This window comes from Lemur catta, chromosome 1 (assembly GCF_020740605.2).
Source record: "Lemur catta isolate mLemCat1 chromosome 1, mLemCat1.pri, whole genome shotgun sequence".
Lineage (NCBI taxonomy): Eukaryota > Metazoa > Chordata > Mammalia > Primates > Lemuridae > Lemur > Lemur catta.
In genome coordinates, this window is record NC_059128.1 from 209,764,116 (window position 1) to 209,785,228 (window position 21,113).

General features: G+C 35.4%; 1 protein-coding gene across 6 annotated transcripts in view; it reads left to right on the forward strand.

The window, feature by feature from the left end:
* The window catches only part of VPS8 (VPS8 subunit of CORVET complex), a 215,938-nt gene that overhangs the window by 71,456 nt on the left and 123,369 nt on the right, over window positions 1–21,113 (forward strand). For all 6 annotated transcript variants that reach the window (XM_045539842.1, XM_045539848.1, XM_045539843.1 and 3 more), the window contains 4 exons: window positions 9,851–9,897; window positions 13,552–13,774; window positions 16,923–17,012; window positions 19,404–19,455. In XM_045539842.1, the coding sequence (XP_045395798.1) occupies window positions 9,851–9,897; window positions 13,552–13,774; window positions 16,923–17,012; window positions 19,404–19,455 (412 nt within the window). The remainder of the gene's footprint in view (window positions 1–9,850; window positions 9,898–13,551; window positions 13,775–16,922; window positions 17,013–19,403; window positions 19,456–21,113) is intronic.

A 21,113-nucleotide genomic window follows, 5' to 3' on the forward strand; every position in this document is an offset into this window, starting at 1 on the left:
ATTGAATTTTAAATTTTGGTATCCATATGTTCATTAATAGCATATAGGAATATAATTGATATTTGTATATTTATTTTGTATCCTGTAATCTTGTTGAACTCAGTTCCAGGAGGTATTCTGTAAGTTTCTTGGAATATTCTATTTGGACAATCATGACATCTGCAAATAAGGACAGCTTTATTTTTTCCTTCTTGATCTGTGTGTCCTTTTCATTCCTTTTCTTGCCCTCTGCACTGGCTAAAACTTCCAGCATTGTGCTGAAGAGCAGTGAGAGCAGACATTTTAGCTTTGTTCACAGTCTTAGGGTAAAAGCATTTAATCTTTCATCATGAAGTATAATATTAGCTATAGGTTTTTTGTAGCTACTCTTTATAAAGTTAAGAAAGTTCCCCTCTATTTCTGTTTTTCTGAGAGTATTCTTCATGAATGGGTATTGAATTTTGTCAGATGCTTTTTCTACATGATTAATATGATGTCATTATTTTCTTTAGCCTATTGATGTGTAGTTTGATTTCATTGTGATTAGAGAACACACTTTGTATGATTTACGTTCTTTTAAGTTTGCTGAGATTTGTTTTATGGTCCTAGATGTGGTCTATTTTGGTGTATGTTCTATGGGCACTTGAAAAGAATTTGCTGTCTGCTGTTGTTGTCCAGAGTGTCCTAATATTGATAATCTAATATTAGATAGTGCTGGTTGTTGAGTTCTTCTGTATCCTTGCTAATTTTCTGTCTAGTTGTTCTATCAAGTGTGGATTTATCTCTGTCTCCTTTCAGTTCTATCAGTTTTGGCTTCATGTATTTTTCAGGTCTGTTGTTTGGTACATACAGATTTAAGATTGCATTGTTTTCTTGGTGGATTGACCCTTAATGTTCCTGTCAGTCTAAGGCAATTTTCTTTGCTCTGATTCTATTTTATCTCATATTAATAAAGCCACTCCTTTCTTTTGATTAATGTTTACATGATATATTTTTTTCATCTATTTACTTTAAACCTGCCTATATTGTTATGCAGTCATGCATTGCTTAATGACAGGGATATGTTCTGAGAAATGCATCATTAGGCAATTTCATCATTGTGCAGACATCATGGAATGTATGTACACCCACCTAGATGGTCTAGCCTACTGCACACCTAAGCTATATGATATAGCCTATTGCTCCTAGGCTACAAACCTGTATAGCATGTACTTACTGTACTGAATATTGTAGGCAATTATAACACAATGGTAAGTATTGTATACCTAAACATAGAAAAGGTACAGTAAAAATATATCATAAAAGATAAAAAATGGTACACCTTATAGGACACTTACCATGAATGAAGCTCGCAGGACTGGAAGTTGCTCTGGGTGAATCAGTGAGTGAGTGGTGAGTGAATGCGAAGGCTGGGACATGACGGACACTACTGTAGACTTTATAAACACTGTGCACTTAGGCTACATTAAACTTACAGAAAATTTTTTTTTCTTCAATAATAAATTAGTCTTAGCTTACAGTATAACCACTGTTGTGTATGTAGTCCGTTGTTGACCAAAGCGTTGCTATGTAGCACATAATTATATTTGAAATGAGTTTCTTTTAGACTTCTTTAATCCATATTGCCAACCTATATCTTTTAATTTTCATATCTAGACCATTTACATTTAATGTAATTATGAATATGTTGGGCTTAAATCATTTGAATGTCATTTGTTTTCTTTGTTATCTCATTTGTTTTCTTTTTCTTTCTGGTGGATTACTTGAAAAACTTTTAGAATTTCATTTTGATTTGTATTTAAATAAATGTCTTTGTATAGCTTTTTAACTAGGTATTCCGTTATATATACAGCACTTATTACAGTTTACTGTTGTGTTCATTTTTCCAGAGTTGTGTAGAAACCTTACCTCCCTTTATATTCCTTTACCCTTCCCTGTTCATAATATGTTGTCTTAAATATTTTCTCTACATACATTTAGAACCACATCACACAGTGTTAATAATTTTTGCTTCAACCATCAAACATAAGTTAGAAAACTCAAGAGAAGAAAGAATGTCTATTGTATTTACTTGCATTTTTGCTTTCCATGCTCTTTCTTCCCTCTTCATGTTCCAAGGTTCTTTTTTATTGTTTCCTTTCTTTTTAGAGAACTTTGATTAGCCATTCTTTTAGGGTAGTTTTGCTGGCAGCAAAGTCTCTTCATCTGCAAATGTCTTGATTTCTCCTTCATTCCTTAAGGATATTGTGCTATATTTAGGATTCTGGTTGACAGTTGTTTTCTTTCAGCACTTAAATACTATGCCACTTCCTCTAGGCTCCATGGTTTCTAATGAGAAATCCAGTCATTCAAATTGTTTTTCTCTATAGCTAAGCTGTTCTCTCCCTTATTCTACTGTCAAGATTAAAAAAAAAATCTTTAGTTTTCAGAAGTTTGAAAGTGATGGATTTTGGTGTGGATTTCTTTAGGTTTATTCTGTTGTTGCCAAACTTGGGACATTTTCAGCCATTATTTCTTGGAAAACTTTTTCAGTCCTGCCCTCTTTCTTCTCTCCTTTCAAGACTCTAATGACATGAAAGTTAGATCTTTTGTTATAGTCTCACAGGTCCTTGAGTCTCTGTTCATTTTTTTTTTTTTAGTCTGTTTCTCTCTTTTGTTCAGAGTGGGAATTTCTATTATTCTTTCTTCCAGCTCATTGATTCCTTCCTTGCCACCCTTTATTTGGCTGTTGAGCTCATCCTTTGTTATTTTATTTCAGTTATTGTATTTTGCAGTTCCAAAATTTCCATTTGGTTCTTTATATCTTCTATTTCTTTGATGAAACTTTCTATATTTTCAGTTATATTTTCAGTTGTCTCAGGGATGCTCATAATAGCTCATTGAAGCAGCTTTTATTATGGCTGCTTTAAAAATCTTTATCAGATCATTCTAACATCTTTGTCATCTCAATGTTGGCATCTATTAATTGTCATTTTTTTAATTGAGTTTGAGATCTTCCTGGTTCTTGGTATGACAAGTGATTTTTGATTAAAATCTGGACATTGTGTGTGTTATGTTGTAAGATTCCAGATCTTATTTAAACTCTCTGTTTTAGCTGGTTTCTTCTAATACCGCTCTGGCAGGACAAGGGAAGGGTACAATCTTTTTACTACCAGGTGGGGGTAAAAGTCCAGTTTCCCCATTGGGCCTCCATGGGATACCCAGTAGGAGGTGTTCCTCTCCATTGCTGGGCAAGGATAAGAGTCCCTCCTTCTTATTGGACCTCAACTGATACCTCACTGGCTAGTAGGATTAGGATGCCTCATTACTGCTCCACATGTGACCTCCACTGAAACAATGAGGGTGGCTTCACTACCTCTCATAGACCTCTTCTGATATCACCCCTGTGGGGAGTAGTGCAGGTGGAAATCCAGGCTCCCCACATGGTCTTTACTGGCTGTGAAGGGGTGTGAGGGCAGGGTTTGTTACTGGCTGGTGGAATGAAAGTCCCGGCTTTCTACAGCCTTTTCTGTTACCACCCTGGTGGAGAGAGGGAAGCTGGAGCCATCTGCCTATGTCCTATTGAGAGCAGAAGTCTAGGCTCCACACTTGGTTTTTGCTGGTGTGAGTGGGGGTATTAGTCAGGTTTCTCCAGAGAAATAGAACCAATAGGATGTATATATATGTATGTATGTTTCTATATACATATACAAAGAGATTTATTGTAAGGAATTAGCTTATGTGATTATGCAGGCTGAGAAGTCATAAGCTCTCTAGTTGGCAAGCTGGAGTCCTAGGAGAGCTGAAGGAGTAAGTCCTAGTCTGAAGACCAGCCAGCTCGAGACCCAAGAAGAACTGATGTTTCACTTTGAGTCCAGTGTCCCAGCTCAAAGCAGTTAGGCAGGAGAAGTTCCCTTGTATTTGTGGGAGGATCAGCCTTTTTGTTCTATTCAGGTCTTCAACTGATTGGATGAGGCCCACCTACATTAGGGAGGGCAGTCTACTTTATTCAGTCTACCAATTCAGAAGTTAATCTCATCTAAAAACACCCACACAGACACACCCAGAGTAGTGTTTGACTAAAGGTCTGGACACCACTATTGGCTCAGTCAAGTTGACACATAAAAGTAACCATTACAGAGGGCATGGGGCCATGGTTTTCTCTGTGGTGTTTGGCTGGAGTGGAGCAGTGATTTCTAAAAGAATTTTTGGTTTTCTGGGTTTCCCTTTTTCTGGTTTTTTGGCTGGAGAGTAAGCTTTTGTTGGGACCTTTTTTTTTTTTTTGTCTGTGCCCATGGGCACTTTTCGGTTGCTGGCTTCTTCAGCTCCAAGTCTAGGACACATGAGTTAGAAAGAAAAATGCAGGGAACTTAATACCGTGTCATTTCTCAGGTTCTGAAGTCACTAGCGTATCTGACTTCATCTCTCTACTTTTCAGAGTCTCCTTATGTTTGTGTTATATATATTGTACAGGATTTTTAGTTGTACTAGCTGGAGGAATAGGGAAAAATAGGTCTGTTCTATCTTCCTTGAAGTAGAAGTCTCCTGTGTGTGTCCTCTTTTAAAGGCATTTCTAAGTCCCTTGGATAAAGAAAGAGAAGGAGGTGAGCAGAAGTTTGAAATTTCAGATGGTGAGAGAGTTTAGGCCCAGAGAAGTGTTGCAGGAGAATGGGAATTGGCAAGTGGCTATAATAGAAGAGATCTGCAAAGAAATAAAGTCTACATATCTATTCTAATGTAATTGTATTACATTTTTGATTCATATGAGTGACAAAGGAAAAAAACGCAGAACCACTTGTAATCCTGCTATAATTCTTATGTTTTTATTTCACTTCCCTGCTTCAAACCCCTTCAGTGATTTTCCATGACTGTTAGAATGAAGCCCAGAACCCTTGGCATTGCCCCTTCCTCATCCATTGCCATTCCCCCCTTTCTGTCCTCTGGGCACACCTCCCGGTTCCTCAAAGTTCTACGTCATCTCTTACATCTGGACTTTCCTAAAGCTATTATCCCCTCTTGCTGGAGCATTCTTCCCCACAATTTAGCTGATCATGATTATTTTTCAGGTGTCCACTTAAATGTCACTTTGTCAGGAAGCCAAGCTTAGGTTAGCCCTCCTTGCTGCAAGTTCCCTTGGCATTGCATATTTTCCCTCTCTTAACTTTATCATCCTTCATTGTTACTACTTTTTAAAAGTCTTTGTACCATACTATAAGATATGTCTATTTTGGTAAATACGTATCATCAACACCTAGTAATGTGCTTGGTCCACAGTAGGTTCTTTACATAAATATGGTTGAGTTTCATCAGTGATTTACTTGCCTACGTGTTCTAGCTAGCTATATTTCCATAGACTTGAGACTGTGCATAGTCATATTACCTGATTTCATTCTTTTTTAAGCATTCAATTAATTTAATTTTTATAGAGGTAATATATTCATGTAGTTCAAAAATCAAAAAGTATAAAAATGTATAAGTGAAGTCTCTCTCCCACCTTAATGCCACCCGCCTAGTTCCTACTTGCTTTTAACCCTTGTTGTTAAGTTTTTAAGTATATTTTCAGATTTACACATATTTACCCACTCTCACATTAATATTTCTTCCCTCTTTACACAAATGATAGAAAACTATATTTGCTATTTTTTACTCTGATTTTTTCCACTTACTATATCTTAGAGGCTTTTTTATATTGGTTTATAGAGCATGTCTTTTTTTGGTTGTTGCATAGTATTCCTTTTTTTTGATGCTACTGTAAATGATTTTTTTTTTTTTTTACTTCAGCTTGTTTGTTTCTGGTATATAGGAATACAATTGATTATAGTATATTAGTTGTCCATCCTGCAATCTCATTAAACTCCCTGATTAGTTCTAGTAGTTTTTTATATATTCCGGCAGATCTTCTACATAGACAATCATGTTATCTATGAATAAAGACAGATTTACTTCTACTCTTCTAAATTAGATGTCTTTTATTTCTCTTTCTTGCCTTATTAATACTAGCTGCAGTGTGATCTCCCGTATGATGTGGACTAGAAATGATTTTGGGAAGTGACAGCCTTGTCTTGGCCCAGTGTTAGCAGGAAAGTATTCAGCCTTTCACTAATAAGTTCTTGCTGCCATAAAATTAGCATATTTTTTCTTCCTTCTTTCCTTCACCTTCTCTTCTATCACTAGATTTTAATCAATATCATCTTAGTATGTTAAATATGCTTCTAATTCCAATTTTAATTGTGAGCTTTAGGAGATGTCTTTTGACTGCCAACTTACGGATAAGGCCAGGAATCTTTTCTAGCTGTCACCTTCTTTTCTCCTTCTGCTCCCAGTTTGTCTCAGTATAAATCTTTTCCTCATTGTCAGAGGATGTCTATTCTCTCACCCACATGCCCATGTTGTTTGAGGCTTACTTTTGCAGTTAAATACAGTGAATGCTCACCACCGCTACTCTTGCTGTTGCTTCCCCAGTCATTTCTTGGTTGCTGAAGCATTTTCTTCACAAAGGTTCATGAGAACAATCTTCTTTGAGGTGTTGCGTCTTCGAATTGTTTGTCTCTAACATTTATATTGAAAAACATTTTGGTTTTCATTAAGGATCTCGAAAATATTACTCTATTATTCTGGCATTCAGTGTCACTGTGGGGAAATCTGAGGCTAGCCTCAGTTGTTTTTTCCCCCTCTTCTAAGTGACTAATCTGTTATCCTGGCTGTTTCTTTATTTTTGGAATCCAGTAACTTTACTGCATTGGGTCTCATTTTAGGCTGTTTTTCCCTGGGATATGATGTTCTTTCAATGTCTAGATTCAAGCCTTTTTATTTCAGGAAAACTTCCTTGATTATATCTTGAACTATTTGTTCTGTTCCATTGTTTCAGTTTTCGTATTCAGAGATTCCAGTTATGTATATATTAGTGTTTTCTGTCTCTCTGCCTTCCATTCTCTCTCCTTTTTCCTATTCCTCTCCCTCTCCCATGCCCTTTCCCTCTTCCCTCTTCTCCCGCTCCTCTCTTCCTTTCTTTCTTCTTCCCTCCGCCAACCCCAAATACTTCATTTACCACTCAACTCTCTGCAGGCTGAATCTCACCCATCACTGCACTTACTATCTAATCAGGAAGATGAAACACTTTCTTACTAAAGATACCAACAATAACCAATTTCTGAATGCAATGAACATATTTCAGATCTTATTCATTATCAGTGCTGTGTTAAACAGCAATGATCTATTCTTCCTTCTTGGAATTCTGTATCCTGTAGATACCTGTGACTGTTATACTCTTCTGACTTTTAAACCTCTGTGACTGTTTCTGAGTTGGATTTTATTTCTATCCTCTGACCATTTCATAAATATTGGTCTTCCTCAGGATTTTGTCCATTGTTGACTGCTTTTTATCTCTCTCTGTTATCCTTGGACAGTTGTATTCACAGGCATTTTTTCCTCTGATAATTTAGAAATCTGTAATTCTAACCCAGATGTTTCAGATTACTATATCCAATGTCTTCTTATTCAACATCTAAGTAAGGATGTTCCTCAAATCTAGTGTATGCCAAATTGCACTTAACTTCTTCCTTCTAACACCTCCTCCCACATTCCTTATCTCATTTTGTGATCTCTATTTAACCATCATTCAAACCAGAAACCCAGGAGTCCCAGACTCCTCCCAGTGCCTTCCAACCCATGATCAATCTGTCACCACACTCTATAGTTTTGCTTATCAGTATTTCTTAATTCTGTCCACTGTTCTTGTACCTACTATTACTACCTTGGTTTGGTCTCCTATTTCTTTCTTTGATTGCTGTGATAGCCATCTTCAGTCTTGGTTTTTCAGATCCTCCCACCACAGTCACCACAGTGACCTGTCTAAATGTATGAATCTGATGTCACTAATTTTCCTCTCTATTAAACCCTATACTCTGTCCATAGTACTTAGTACTAGGCCAGGCACTTAATTTGTTATTTGATTTCTGTAATCATTTTAAATACACTTTTTAAAATAGTTTCTACCTGATAATTATATTATTTGAGATCTTGGAGATCTACTACTATTGACATTCATTCATGGTGCATTATTTTATGAGGTACTTTCAAATTTTTTATTTTGAGCACATCTTCAGTGGGGCTGTGTCAGTAGTACTTATTTTGCCTATGTTTAGGACTATTGCTGGAGAGTGTTTGAGTTCATTTCTTTCAAGTACACCAGGAGTATCCTGTTTCAGGATCACTTTTTAGGTTAACTTCTTAGTTTGATTTTTCCCATACTGAGAAGATACCATGAATTCAAATCGCAAGTCCACCTGTGGACAGGGTCTTGATTACAGATTCTTGGAGAGTACAGATTTACCCCCACTGAGTCCAGACTGAGACAGAAAACCTTCCTTGTTATGTTCCTATGCCAACAGACAGATTTTTTTCCTGATTTCCTCTCACCGAGGATGCAACTTTTCAAGAATCTTGGTTTTAGGCAGGTCCTCCTCTTCAGTTCCCTGTGTTCCAGGGGTCTAAGGCTTTAGCTGCTTTCTGGCATTGAAACTCAAGCACTTCTGTGACCAACAAACCTGTAAGTTAGTATCAGTGACAGTGACACATGACAGTGTGGAGCTTATTCCTTTGGTTTTCAGTCCTATTCACTGTTAGACCCTGGGTATTGCCCTTACTTTCTTGGGAGCTCAGCTGTATGTTTTAAAGGATGTTTATTAAATTTTCTCCAGCATTTCTAGGGAGGTTCCCACTCTCCCTTTATCCAGCCCACTTATTCTCATTCAGGTTTCAGATTTGATATAGCTCTAACACTTTTCAAATCTGTGATTTTAGTTCCTATTTTTAAAGAATCTAAGTAAGATTATAAATCTAGTCATGAGGAATATTTATGACTTAAGGAAGCAGACAGGTCAAGGGTAGCCCTATAATCCTTTCAGGATTGTAGGTCCTTCTTCAGATACCTCTCTCTCACATATTAAGGGTTTCTTAGTTTTGACCTTTTTATCAGGCAGGTGTTAGCATGTAGTGCTCTTTTTCACATAGAGCTTCCTCCCACCTGATGGAATTTTTTTCTGCCTAGAACCTAACCTTTCTAGGATTTAAAAAAGGAAACCATTTCCCTGGAGCCAGCAGAAAATGAGAGTACTGCTGAAATCTGATGCTTGGTTACTTGACAATTTTAAGTCATAATAAAGCTACTGTTTCTCCCTCAAACTCTTTCCTTTGAAAAGGGCCAAAATTATGGGTTGCCATTTACTTGATATGAGTCCATTCATAATGAATTTAAAGCATTCAAAATATTATGAAACTGAGAAATTAAATCAACCTTAATTAAAATAGCTGGTTTGGAGGATTGTGGCAAAATATGTATAGCCTTAATCACCTGAGCCACCAACAGGACCAACTATATCCTATTATCAATTTGATGTATTTTTTTTCTTTGCAAGTTTTATTTACAAATCTGAGAGATAAATACATATTTTCACCTAGTATTTGTTTTAATGTTATTGTAAACTCTTTATAAACTTGTACTGTACACATAATATTTTATTTAAATAGCTAAATTTACTTAACAATTTTCCCATGTAGTATATTCAATTTAATTAAAATTTCTTCTTTTCCCTTTCCCACTTCCTGTTCCCTTCCTTTTCTTGCTTCTTCTGTTATGAAGCTGCAGTGAATGTCCTAATGCATTAAAAAAATTTTTTTTTCTTAAATGTATTTAGGATAAGTTTCCAGAAACAGAATTACTGGGTCAAAGTGTTATCATATTTTTAAGACTTTGGTCACAGAGTCCCAAAAACATGGTACAAAGTTATATCCTCCCAGCAATCTAACAGCATCTTAAGCAGACGTCTTTCATTATCAATAGGCCATTGAACAGGGGTGTGGGGCTGATGCTTTCTTTATGGTTCCTTTACAGGACATGGTGCCTGTCATAGTTGATTACTGCCTTCTGCTGCAACGAAAGTAAGTATGCATTGCCTGTCAGATTCAATTATTTTGAACCCAGGTAGCCTCTTGTTTATGTGTAATTCACTGCTATCAATTCTGTGAATTTGACTGGATAGGTTTTTTAAGAAATTATATAAATTTGATTTTTTAACAGTTTTCAGTCCATTCGCCTAATAAAATTAACTTTTCTAAAACAGATGCTATGAGTGTATCATCTGTGTATTTGTGTGGCAATATAATGGAGGTGAAGAACATAACCAACAAAACAGCAATACTGCTTAGAGGTCCTGGAAGTAAAAGGTGTATGATTCATGCAATATTTATGTACTCTTTTTTTTTTTTTTCCATATATACTCTTTTATGAACCATCACTAAAGCACAGTATTTCATACCACCCCAAAACCTAGATTCATTGTGCTTATGCAGTATTGGTTTTCTGGAGCCTTTTTGTTTAAAGGAAGTCAGTATAAATAAACTCTTAAATAGGCTTTTTTAGTTTAAATAGTTAGTTGTATAAATTAACTCACTTGTGCTAATTACATTTTTTCACACTAATAGCCAGGTATTGTTCTAAGCCCTTTACATTAATTGATCTAATTTTATAGCAACTTATCTAATTTTTATAGCAACGAGGGAGGTATTATTATTTTCACTAGATAATTCCATAACACTATAGCTAAAACATTGGAATAAATTTGAACCCCAAGTAAACAGAACTAGTAACTAAGTACTAAGTAACAGAACTTATATTCAGTGGGAATTTATTTATTTGATTCTGGTTATGTGTTTAGCGTAGATTGGCAAGTGTTAGGATTGATGCCCTTGCCCCCTTCAGACAGTTCTGAATTTATAATTATTTTATCATCAGAACAGTTCTCCATATTTAAAAAAAATTATAAAATTGATAATGTACAAAGTGAAGTTAACCATTTGTCTATATTTGAAGTTATAAATGATAAAGTCCAAAAATATCTTTAATATTGGTATTAATATGAAGGAAGTTTATAGAAAAATCTCTTTGGCCTTCCATTATTCATGATGGATTTTCTGTTATGCCAGCCATAGGGAGGCTGAGCTTGAAATGGTAAACGGCAATTCTGAAGTCAGCCCTTGTAGGAAACAAGTCAGCATGCTGGAGAATAGTACCTAAATATAGAAATAAACATGAAAGCTAAACTTTTTTTTGTATACTTTTCTTTCTCCTCCTCTCTTGATGCTCTAATAAATATTCTCCCAGAATGATGAGACCATGTCTTGGAATTTTGTTTTGTTTATTTTATGGTAGAAATGCAAGTAGGAGTGAGTTACTGATACTTATTTTTCTTGCTTCTTTGTTATAGCTTCTGATTCAGTCAGAAAGAAACGTGTAGTTTTGCCAAGAATCTTACCAACATTACATGCCATCTTTGTCACTAGAGTGCCTTGTTTGTCAACTTTTATGCTCTGTTTACTGAATTTTTAGCTCTCTTTAATTCTCCTCACCACGGCTTTCTGTACTGAGCTAAAATATGTAATTATCTTCCTTAGCATTTTATTTTTAACAACACATTACAGAGTGCAAGGGCTAGCAAATACATTTTCTTTGAATTCATTAGTTATTTTGTTACTTTTTCTTTCTTATGTTAAAACTTCATTAATCTTAGTTTCTTTTGCTTGGCTAGTAATTAGTAATCACAAAAATATGAGGTACTATTGATTAAAATAAAATTCACATGAAAAATGTTCTGATAAATATGGAGGGGAAAATGATACAAAATTACATTTGTGCATTTGAGGAAAAAAATGGATATGGATTTTCCCCAGGACATTGCAAATGTTGTTTATTGAAAGGTGGCACGTGGTTCTAGTGCGGTTGTAGCCAGTCTGTTTTCCACCTGCCCGCTTCCAGGACTTCAGATGAGGCAAAACCCCCCTCCCACTCCTTTTAAGAGCTTCCTTGACCTTTTCTGGCACTTGTTGTGAAAGACCATACCATCTACTTTCCATAATTGACATGATATACTATAAAGACATGATACATTTAGGAAAAAAATAAATAATTCTAGCGGGCAAATAAAATTAGCACAGTTTTTGTATTCAAAAAAATGGAATGAAAGGCCAGGCACGGTGGCTCACGCCTGTAATCCTAGCACTCTGGGAGGCCGAGGCGGGTGGATTGCTCAAGGTCAGGAGTTTGAGACCAGCCTCAGCAAGAGCGAGACCCTGTCTCTACTAAAAAATAGAAAGAAATTATCTGGCCAACTAAAATATATATACAGAAAAAAATTAGCCAGGCATGGTGGCGCATGCCTGTAGTCCCAGCTACTGGGGAGGCTGAGGCAGTAACATCGCTTAAGCCCAGGAGTTTGAGGTTGCTGTGAGCTAGGCTGACGCCACGGCACTCACTCTATCCTGGGCAACTCAGCAAGACTCTGTCTCAAAAAAAAAAAAAAAATGGAATGAACAAATAAGTAAATGATACAAGGTGATACAGTTTATAAATGGAAACATGGAAAATATTCAATTTTGCCAGTCATCAAAGAATTGAAAACAATGATGTCTAATTTGCACTTATTAAGTTATTGGGGGAGACAAACAAACTCATAATTATCTGATGAAACTGGTATGATTATACATTGCTAGTGACAATGTAAATTGGTGCTGTGATGCTTTTTGAAGATAATTTCCTAACATATTTCAAGTGCTAGAAAATTTTTTGTATCTTTTCACTTACAATGAAGTTCTAAAAGTTGAATGACTTAAGCATTAAGCCCCTAAAATGGGAAAGGATGTATATATAGATGTTCATTGTGGCATCACTCAGTGTGGAAATATGTGATATATCCAACACTATACAGGAATAGTTAAGTAACTATTTTCAGCATATTGAAGCATTGTAAGTTAGACAAAATGGTAATTTTAAAGAATATGTAGCAACTTTGAATAATGCTTATCATATAATGTTGCATGAAAGTAGAATTCAAAATTGTATCTGTGCCGGTATAACTCAAATTATTTATGGACTATTTACAGAAGTAATATGAAATAAATAAAACATTGTTGAGAGTATTGACATTTAGAGTAATTTCAAAAAATTTTGTTTCTGTAATAAAATTGTTTCTAGGTATATATTTTAAATATTAAACATTTTTCACCTTCTCCCATCAATAATCACTACCCAAACCTTTTATGAAGCAAAGGCTTTACAGTTAGATAAAGAAGCATATTGGCTCTGCAGGTCAACTAGGAATATTTAGATACCAGGAAGAAGGAAAGAATAAATCATGAGTAGTCCTTTTTGATTTTTTTTTCTACTTCGTTATGTCCACCCTGTTACTTGCCATGTAAGTGCTATCTTTAAGAAACAGTATGTCCTAATAGACTGAGCACAGGATTTAAGCCAGAAGGCTGGGTTCAAATTCTGACTCTTACTTGTTATCAATGTGACTTTTAACAAGCAATTTAGCTTATTCAACTTTTCTTGTTTGTAAAAGAAGTATTGGTAAGATTAATTGAAATGGTGTATGTAAAAGGTTTTTGTAATATAAAGCTCTATGTAAATATTGTTACGGTTTTTAATAAACTCATGAGTAAGTTAAAATAGGGAAAGGATGAAGGATATACTTATCAGACTAAATTTAATGCATATTTGAAATGTTTCTAAAAGTATTCTTTCCCATTCTGTTATAGGGATCTCTTATTTAGCCAGATGTATGACAAATTAAGTGAGAATTCAGTGGCCAAAGGAGTGTTTTTGGAGTGCCTTGAGCCATATATTTTAAGTGATAAATTGATGGGTATCACACCCCAGGTAATGAAAGACTTGATCGTTCATTTCCAAGATAAGAAGTTAATGGAAAATGTAGAAGCCCTTATTGTACATATGGATATTACCAGCCTGGATATTCAGCAGGTGAGTTTATTAACAGTCTACTAACTTACAAAATAAACATTATTTCTCTATTGACTATATTTATCTGACCAGTCAGGCCTCACCCTGCCTTCTGAAAACCCTAATTATTTATTGAGCACTTTTGGTAAGATGTCTTATAAGTTTGTATTTATCAGTATATTTCTTAGGACTTAACTCAAGTGAAAGCTAGATTATAAATGCTTGCAAGCCAGGAAGTGTGTCTTCTATTTCTTTGACATTCCCCAGAGCTCTTGGCAGAGTTTGCATTTAGTAGTTGCTTAATAAATGGTTGTTGACTGATTTTTCTTCATTTTTCTTCATTTTTCTTCATTTTCTTCAGTTTGTTTGTTTACTAATACAGTTTTCATTCAGCAAGTGAATTTCCACTATGGGTACTTTCACATGACTAATAGAATATGCCTATAAAGAGTATGATGCCATTTTTTAAATAAGAACTAGTATTTTAAGTCCAGAGTTGAGTTTTGAAATGCAGAACATGGTATAAGAGGCAAATTATAGGACTTTTAATAAAATGCCTCCAGTTTATCTAAGGTCCCCATAGTAAGTTTCAGTCCTTAATTGAGGAGCAGTATCTATTCTGGCTAAGACGTTTCACAATTCAATTCTTTAATTTCACATTAGTCCTAACAATGAGCATGTTATTCCTGCAAAGGTGCTAAACCCTCCTGATCTTGAATACGGGTGACTTACACCAAAGGCCTTAAACCAAAAGTTTTTTAAAGTATGCAAAATCACATAGAAATGAGGAGTTTGGTTATTGTTTTCTTTTTGGAAGCTCCTAACAGTCTTCATAGTCTGACAACAGGTCCAATGATTTGAGAGCGTGTTATCGATCTAGTTTTATTTATTTGTCACATGATAGGAGAAATTTTTAATTTCTTCTCTTTCCAACATTTTCAGATTTTCCCCAACACCATGTAAATATGCTCTAGTCTTTTTTATGTGAAGACAACAACTAAAAAGGCTTCCCCTCAGTTTCTCACGTCTCTATATCAATCCTTCTCCCTTTCTTCTCTGTAGGTAACTACCCCATCTCACTCCTCCCAGTCACAGCCAGATTTCTTGAAAGCATTGTCTAGGTTGCTTTTCATTTTTTCACATCTAATAACTTCAATCTTACTTTTACTAGAATCAGCAATGGCTTCTATGTCCACTATATCTAGTGATATTTTTCAATCTTTATTTTACTGATTCTTTTAGCAGCATTTGTTTATTCAAGAAACCTTTATTTAGCCTCAGGCTCTGAGGATGCTTCAGTGTCCCTGGTGAGCAAGGCTTGTCCTCTCTTAAAGCTTAAATTTTTGGCAGAAAAGTTTGATAGTAAACAGATATATGTAAATAAACCAGAAAATATCCAAAAACAAGTGTTATATTAAAATCAAACAAGGAAGTATGGTAGAGAATGAGAGGCTACCTTAGATTGGCTAATTGTAGAAAGCTTTTCCAAGGAGGTAACATCGAGTCTTGGAATTGGAATGACAAGAAGGGATCAGTAATGCAAAGATCTTGGAAGAAAGATTGTTGTAGGTAAAAGCAGGAGCTAATGAGAAAAATAAAAGCGTTATGCCTTGGGTGTGTAAGTAACAGGAAAAAGGCAAGCAGATCTGGAGCCTGGTGAAAGAGAGAAGTAGATCTTGCAGAGCAAGGTACAAAATTTTCCATTTTATTCCAAGTACTATGAAAAATCATTACAAAGTTTAAGCAAAAACACTCTAGTTTGCTTTAGGGACAGCAGAATGAGGGATGGGGGCCAAGTACAGAGGAAGCAAAGAGACCAGGTAGGAGGCTGGTGCAGGAGATATTCTGGCCAGAGGTGGTAGCAGTGAGATGGCCTGATTTTGGATGTTTTGTAGGTAGAATTGATTTGCTGATGGATTGAATGTGACGATGTGAGGCTGTGGGAATGAGAGAAGTTGAGGATGATGTCTAGTTTTTTGGTTAGAGAAACAAGGTGGATAGTGATTCCTTTAAGAAAAAAATAAGAAAAGGCAGGTCTGAGTTTGAAAGATGAAATCAGAAGTTCTAGTTTGCCATTTTATTTTGAGATAGCTTCATTTAGGTGAAGATATAGTAAGTGGTTGGAGGGAAGGTTAGGACTGAAGCTGTAAATGTGCTAGTCATCAGTGAAGAGATGTATGATCATGGCACTGTCTGAGAGAGGGGAGGTCCCGGAACATGCCTTCTCTAGAAAGACTCTCCCAAGACACCTCAGTTCCATTTTCCCTCTTACCTCCCCGGCTTCTCCTTGTCATTCTCTTCTGCTGCCCTCTGCTCTTCTCCTTCAGCCCTCTTGCCACTCTATAGTATTCTGTAGCTCTCATATGGACAGAATATAGAGTGTTCTATATGCCAAGTCGTATCTAGTCCTATTCCTACATATTTTCTCAAATTGATTTCTTTCCATCCCTAAACACTTCAAGCTCACTTTCACCTTAGGTTCTTCATCCTTACTGCTGCTTTTGCCCACAGAATCCCTAGTTTCCATTTCTGCGTTTGGCTCTCATCTATCCATCCTTTAAGTCCCAGTTTAATTATTGCTCCCTCAGGGATGACTTTTTGAATACTCCAGATCAAGTCAGGTTTATAACATTTATCACATTTGTAAATAATGGATTATTTGTGTAATTGAGTGTCTTCCCAAATTCTTAACCCACACACCATTTTGTGCCTCTCCCCTCTTTTGGTGAGTGTTCAAGATGAATATAAGTCCTCTGGGTAGGGACAGGTCTGTATTTGTCATATCCATCACTCCATCCCCAATGCCTAGGAGAGGGCCTGAATATAGGTGTTAAGTAAATGTTTGTAGAACTATTGAGCAGAGGTAAAATGAATATTGGAAAGGGGAGGATAGAAAGGAAACAAAATTAGACATTGAAGGATGTTTAAAAGTTGCTATTAAACTATTATACTATTGTATATTGTACACTAAAGTACTAATAGTATTGAACCTACAACAGCTCTTACCCTGGCATTGTGTTTGAGTACTTCAATTTTAATTTTTATCAGAAAAGAAATAAGAAAAATTAGAGAAGGAAGTTCAGGATCTTCTTCATTATTAAAGCTGTAAGGAAAATAATTGGTGAGACTTATTAAATTGTATGGACCAAGAAGCTTTTCCTTTTTACAGGTAGTTCTTATGTGTTGGGAAAATCATTTATATGACGCTATGATCTACGTCTACAACAGAGGCATGAATGAATTTATTAGTCCGATGGAGGTAAAATACTTTCTAACTTGGACACATATTTAACATTGTCTATTAATTTTTTTCCTATTCTCCATTTGCTGTAATTAGTTTCTCTTTCTATCCAGTCATTTCAAAATTTCTTATAAATTTATTAGACTTGTGCCCATTTTAGCTTGGGATCTTTAGGTATTCTTTAATTTCATACCTTTTGCTATTGCTTTCTTTCTTATTGACATAGGTAGGTATTCTAATACCAGGGAACAATAGATGAAATTTAAAGTAATGCTTGCTTGTTAGACTTTACATTTTTTTCTCTGAAGGATTTTTGATACTGTAAATTTCTCAAAAGGTACAAGAAATTTATTATATATAATTATCATATTTATAAATGTATATTGGGTAATGCTATTTGCAGATATATTCTGCTGATGATGAAAGGTCCTGAAAATGGGAGGAGGCCATTATTTGTTAATTGCTAACTTGTGAATTTCCCCAATCCACAGTTTTATAGCATTCATTATCATTTTTTATTCTCCTTACCAAGAGAATGTAAAAAGCATTTGGGCTTATTTTAAGAAGAACCAAACCTCATATCCTTCTTGCTGTTTGTCTTAAATTTGAGGACAGAATTGTGGGTAATGGGTTGAAGACACATATAGTGCTCTCCCAGCCCAATGCTTTGTTATAGTGATTAACGTACCTCAAGCCAGGCATACACTGAAGCCATCTGGTCAACATTTTGCAAATCTATTGTCATCCAAAACTATCTTCAGTATTTGAAGTCAGTAGTCATTCAATGATAGTTCAGGTTTCTTTAAGCACATTAATCCTGATAGGGTGAGTATCCCTCTAATTTATAACTGTTCAATTTTGGTTGTACCTCTCCTCTCTTGGTCAGTTTCTAAAATTAGTGCCCCACCAATCTTCCCCTGGTTTCAGCCCTGATTGTCTGTATATCAAATAGGTAGTTTTTACCCTTGAACACCTCTCAGCTGCTTCCTCACCAAGGTCCAGTACTTCCCTGAGAGCTGCCTCCTCTGGGAGGTCCAGTCCCTTCTTACATGTAGAAAAGTTCTCTGTGCCACAACTAAGTCACAATTAGTAAGAATTAATGCAGTTTCTAGTTTCTCTCGAAACAATCCCTCAAAAACAGATTCTATTTTGATGTATTTTATATTGATAGAAATGATTGCTGTATTTTTATTACATTGCTTTTGAAATTTTTGCTCTGTGTGGGTTTTTTATTCTTCACAATCTGTTTTACATTTATACCTGTATATCTCAAATGTAATACTGGGCTATTGAGGCTGCCTTGTCTTGTGTTCAGAGTAGTTTTGAAGTTTAATGGCTTTTAGTAGGAGCTTAGTACTTGCCATTAAACAGTCACTTGGAGATTTTAGCAGTGGGAGGTTAGGTGTATCTTCGGATTCCTCTTTTATAATTCCCTGCATGTGAGGAAATCACTTTTTAGTGTTTAAGGTTTAGCTATTTTAATACTTCAAGAGTTCTGAATTAAGAGATGTCCTGCCTTTTGAAATTTTCTAGATTTTTAAGAATGAAAGACAGTGTCATCACATTTGAGATGACTACTATAGCCTCTGAAATCTTTCATTAGTTCTAGTTTTGGCTGTTCTGAGGTAAAAGTAGTGCCTTGTGTTTAGGTCCCAGTGGTGAGGGGGATGGGGTTGGAGGGTTGGGGGATGGGAGTATACAGATTAGTAGGAGAAAAGACAAGCTTTATTGATATGTGTGAGGGAGGACTCAGTGATGAGTAGCCCTGCTGAATAGCCAGAGGTAAAGGTTTATATACCAGCTTAACAAAAATGGGGGGTAGAGTTAGATCTTCAATGGCACAAAGTATGGAAGGTTCTTTTGGACTTTTCAATGTTAATGTACAACTGAATTTGCACTTTCCGGTGCTAAGGGTCAGTCTTCTCCCCAACAGGAAACTCCCTCTGAGGGAGGCAAGAAGGTCCATGGCAGCTATATTTTGGGGAGGCTTTGCTTAAGTTTGTATAATTTTTCTTTCTGTGGCAGCTGATTGTTCAGATGTTTTCAGTTTAAAGTAATCTTCATTACCACTTTGGTGGGATAGTCATCCCTTGCTTACTATTTTTTAAAGAATAAAGCTCTTTTAAGAACCTAAGGATACTTTATATCAGAAATTATAATCTCAACAAGGACCATTGTGCAACTGGTATTTATTAAATGGTTTCTTTCAGTGAGGAATATGACAATGATTATTTCTTGCTGACCCTTCTAAACATTTCATGTATACATTAAAAGTTTTTATATTTAATCTCAATACCAAATAACTATTTAATTCCATCAAAGAATGGTGATTAATAGCATAAAATTCTTGATTATCTTTTTAAAAATGTTCTTTGAGGTGACGGTAATTGTTTTCCTATTTTAATGCAGAAACTTTTCAGAGTCATTGCTCCTCCTCTGAATGCAGGAAAAACGCTAACAGGTATTAATTTTCCAAACCTTGCTTTTTTCTCTTTTTTGTATTTTAAGGTATTACTTACATGTTATAAAATTCACCAATTATATGCATGCAGTATGAATTTTGGTAAGCATATGTAATCATGTAACCACCACCATAATGAAGCTGTAGAAGTTTCTCATGCGAAACGTTTCCTCCTGCCCTTTGTACCTGATCTTTCCCCCACAGCCCTCCCCAGGCAGTACGCTCCATGTCAATAGAATTATTAATATATGGTATGTAATCTTTGGTGGTTTCTTTCTTTTATTTTTTGAGATTCATCTATGTTGTTATATGTATTAATATTTTGTTCCCTTTTACTGCCATATGGTAGTCCATGGATTGAATATACCATAATTTGTTTATTCATTCACCAGTTGATAGACATTTGAGTTGCTTTCAGTTTGGGACTACTGTGAATAATACTGTTATAACATTTGGGAACAAGTTTTTTTTTTTTAATTAAACATTTTGAACTAACTGTAGATTCACGTGTAATTGTGAGAAATGACACATAGAGATCTGTATGCACTTTACCCAGTTTCCCCAGTGATAACATGTTGCAGAACTAAAGTACAATATCACAAGTGGATATTCATATTTATAAATCAAGATACAGAACAGTTTTATTGCCACAAATATTCCTCAAGTTGCCCTTACCCCCCATTCCTGGCCCCTAGCTATGAATGTTTTTGGATGGGCGTATGTGTTCATTTGTCTTGGGCAAATCCCCAGGATTGGAGTAGTTGGATTATATGGTAAATGTATGTTTTACTTTCTAAGTTACTGCTATATGGTTTTGCCACATGGTTGTATCATTTTGCTTTCTTATCATTGTATGAGAGTTCCAGTTGTTTCACATCCTTGCAAGCCTTTGATATTGTGAGTCTTTTAAAATCTTATTTAAACTTTAGCCATTCTAATGAGTGTGTAATGGTATTACATTGAGATTTTAATTTTTATTTAACTTATAATTAGTGATACTAATTATCTTTTCATGTCTTTATTGGCTAGTCACATATCTTCTTTTGTGAATTGGCTATTTAAATGTTTAGCCCTTTTTTAGCAGGGAGGGGCTGGGGGGTTGTCTTCATATTGTTGAATTGTAAGAGTTCTGAATGAGCAGCCTCTCCACCAGAGCTTTTAATGTAGTCTGGATGCAAGCCCCCTTTTTAATATACATTTGCAAAAATTTTCTTGCAGTCCATAGCTTGCTTTTTTGTTTTCTTAACCATGTTTTTCAAAGAGCAAAAGTTTTTAATCTTCATGAAGTCCATCTTATTTTTTTCTTTCTTGCTTTCTGTCTCTCTTTTTTTTTTTGGTAGTGTAGGCTTTTGGTGTTCTGTTTAGCAAATCTTTGTCCAATTCAATGTTGTAAAGATTTTCTCCCATATTTTCTTATAGAAATTTAATAGTTTTAACACTTGTATTTAGGTCTATAGTTCATATTGAGTTAATTTTTGTATATGATAAAAGGTAAAGTTTAAGGATTTTTTTTCCGTACAGCTTTCAGTTATTCCTGTACTGCTTATTAATAAGATTATATTGATTGTTTCCATTGAACTACTTTGACACCTTTGTCAAAGGTCAGTTGACCGCATAAAGATGGGTCTATTTCTGTGCTCTCTATTCTGTTACGTTGA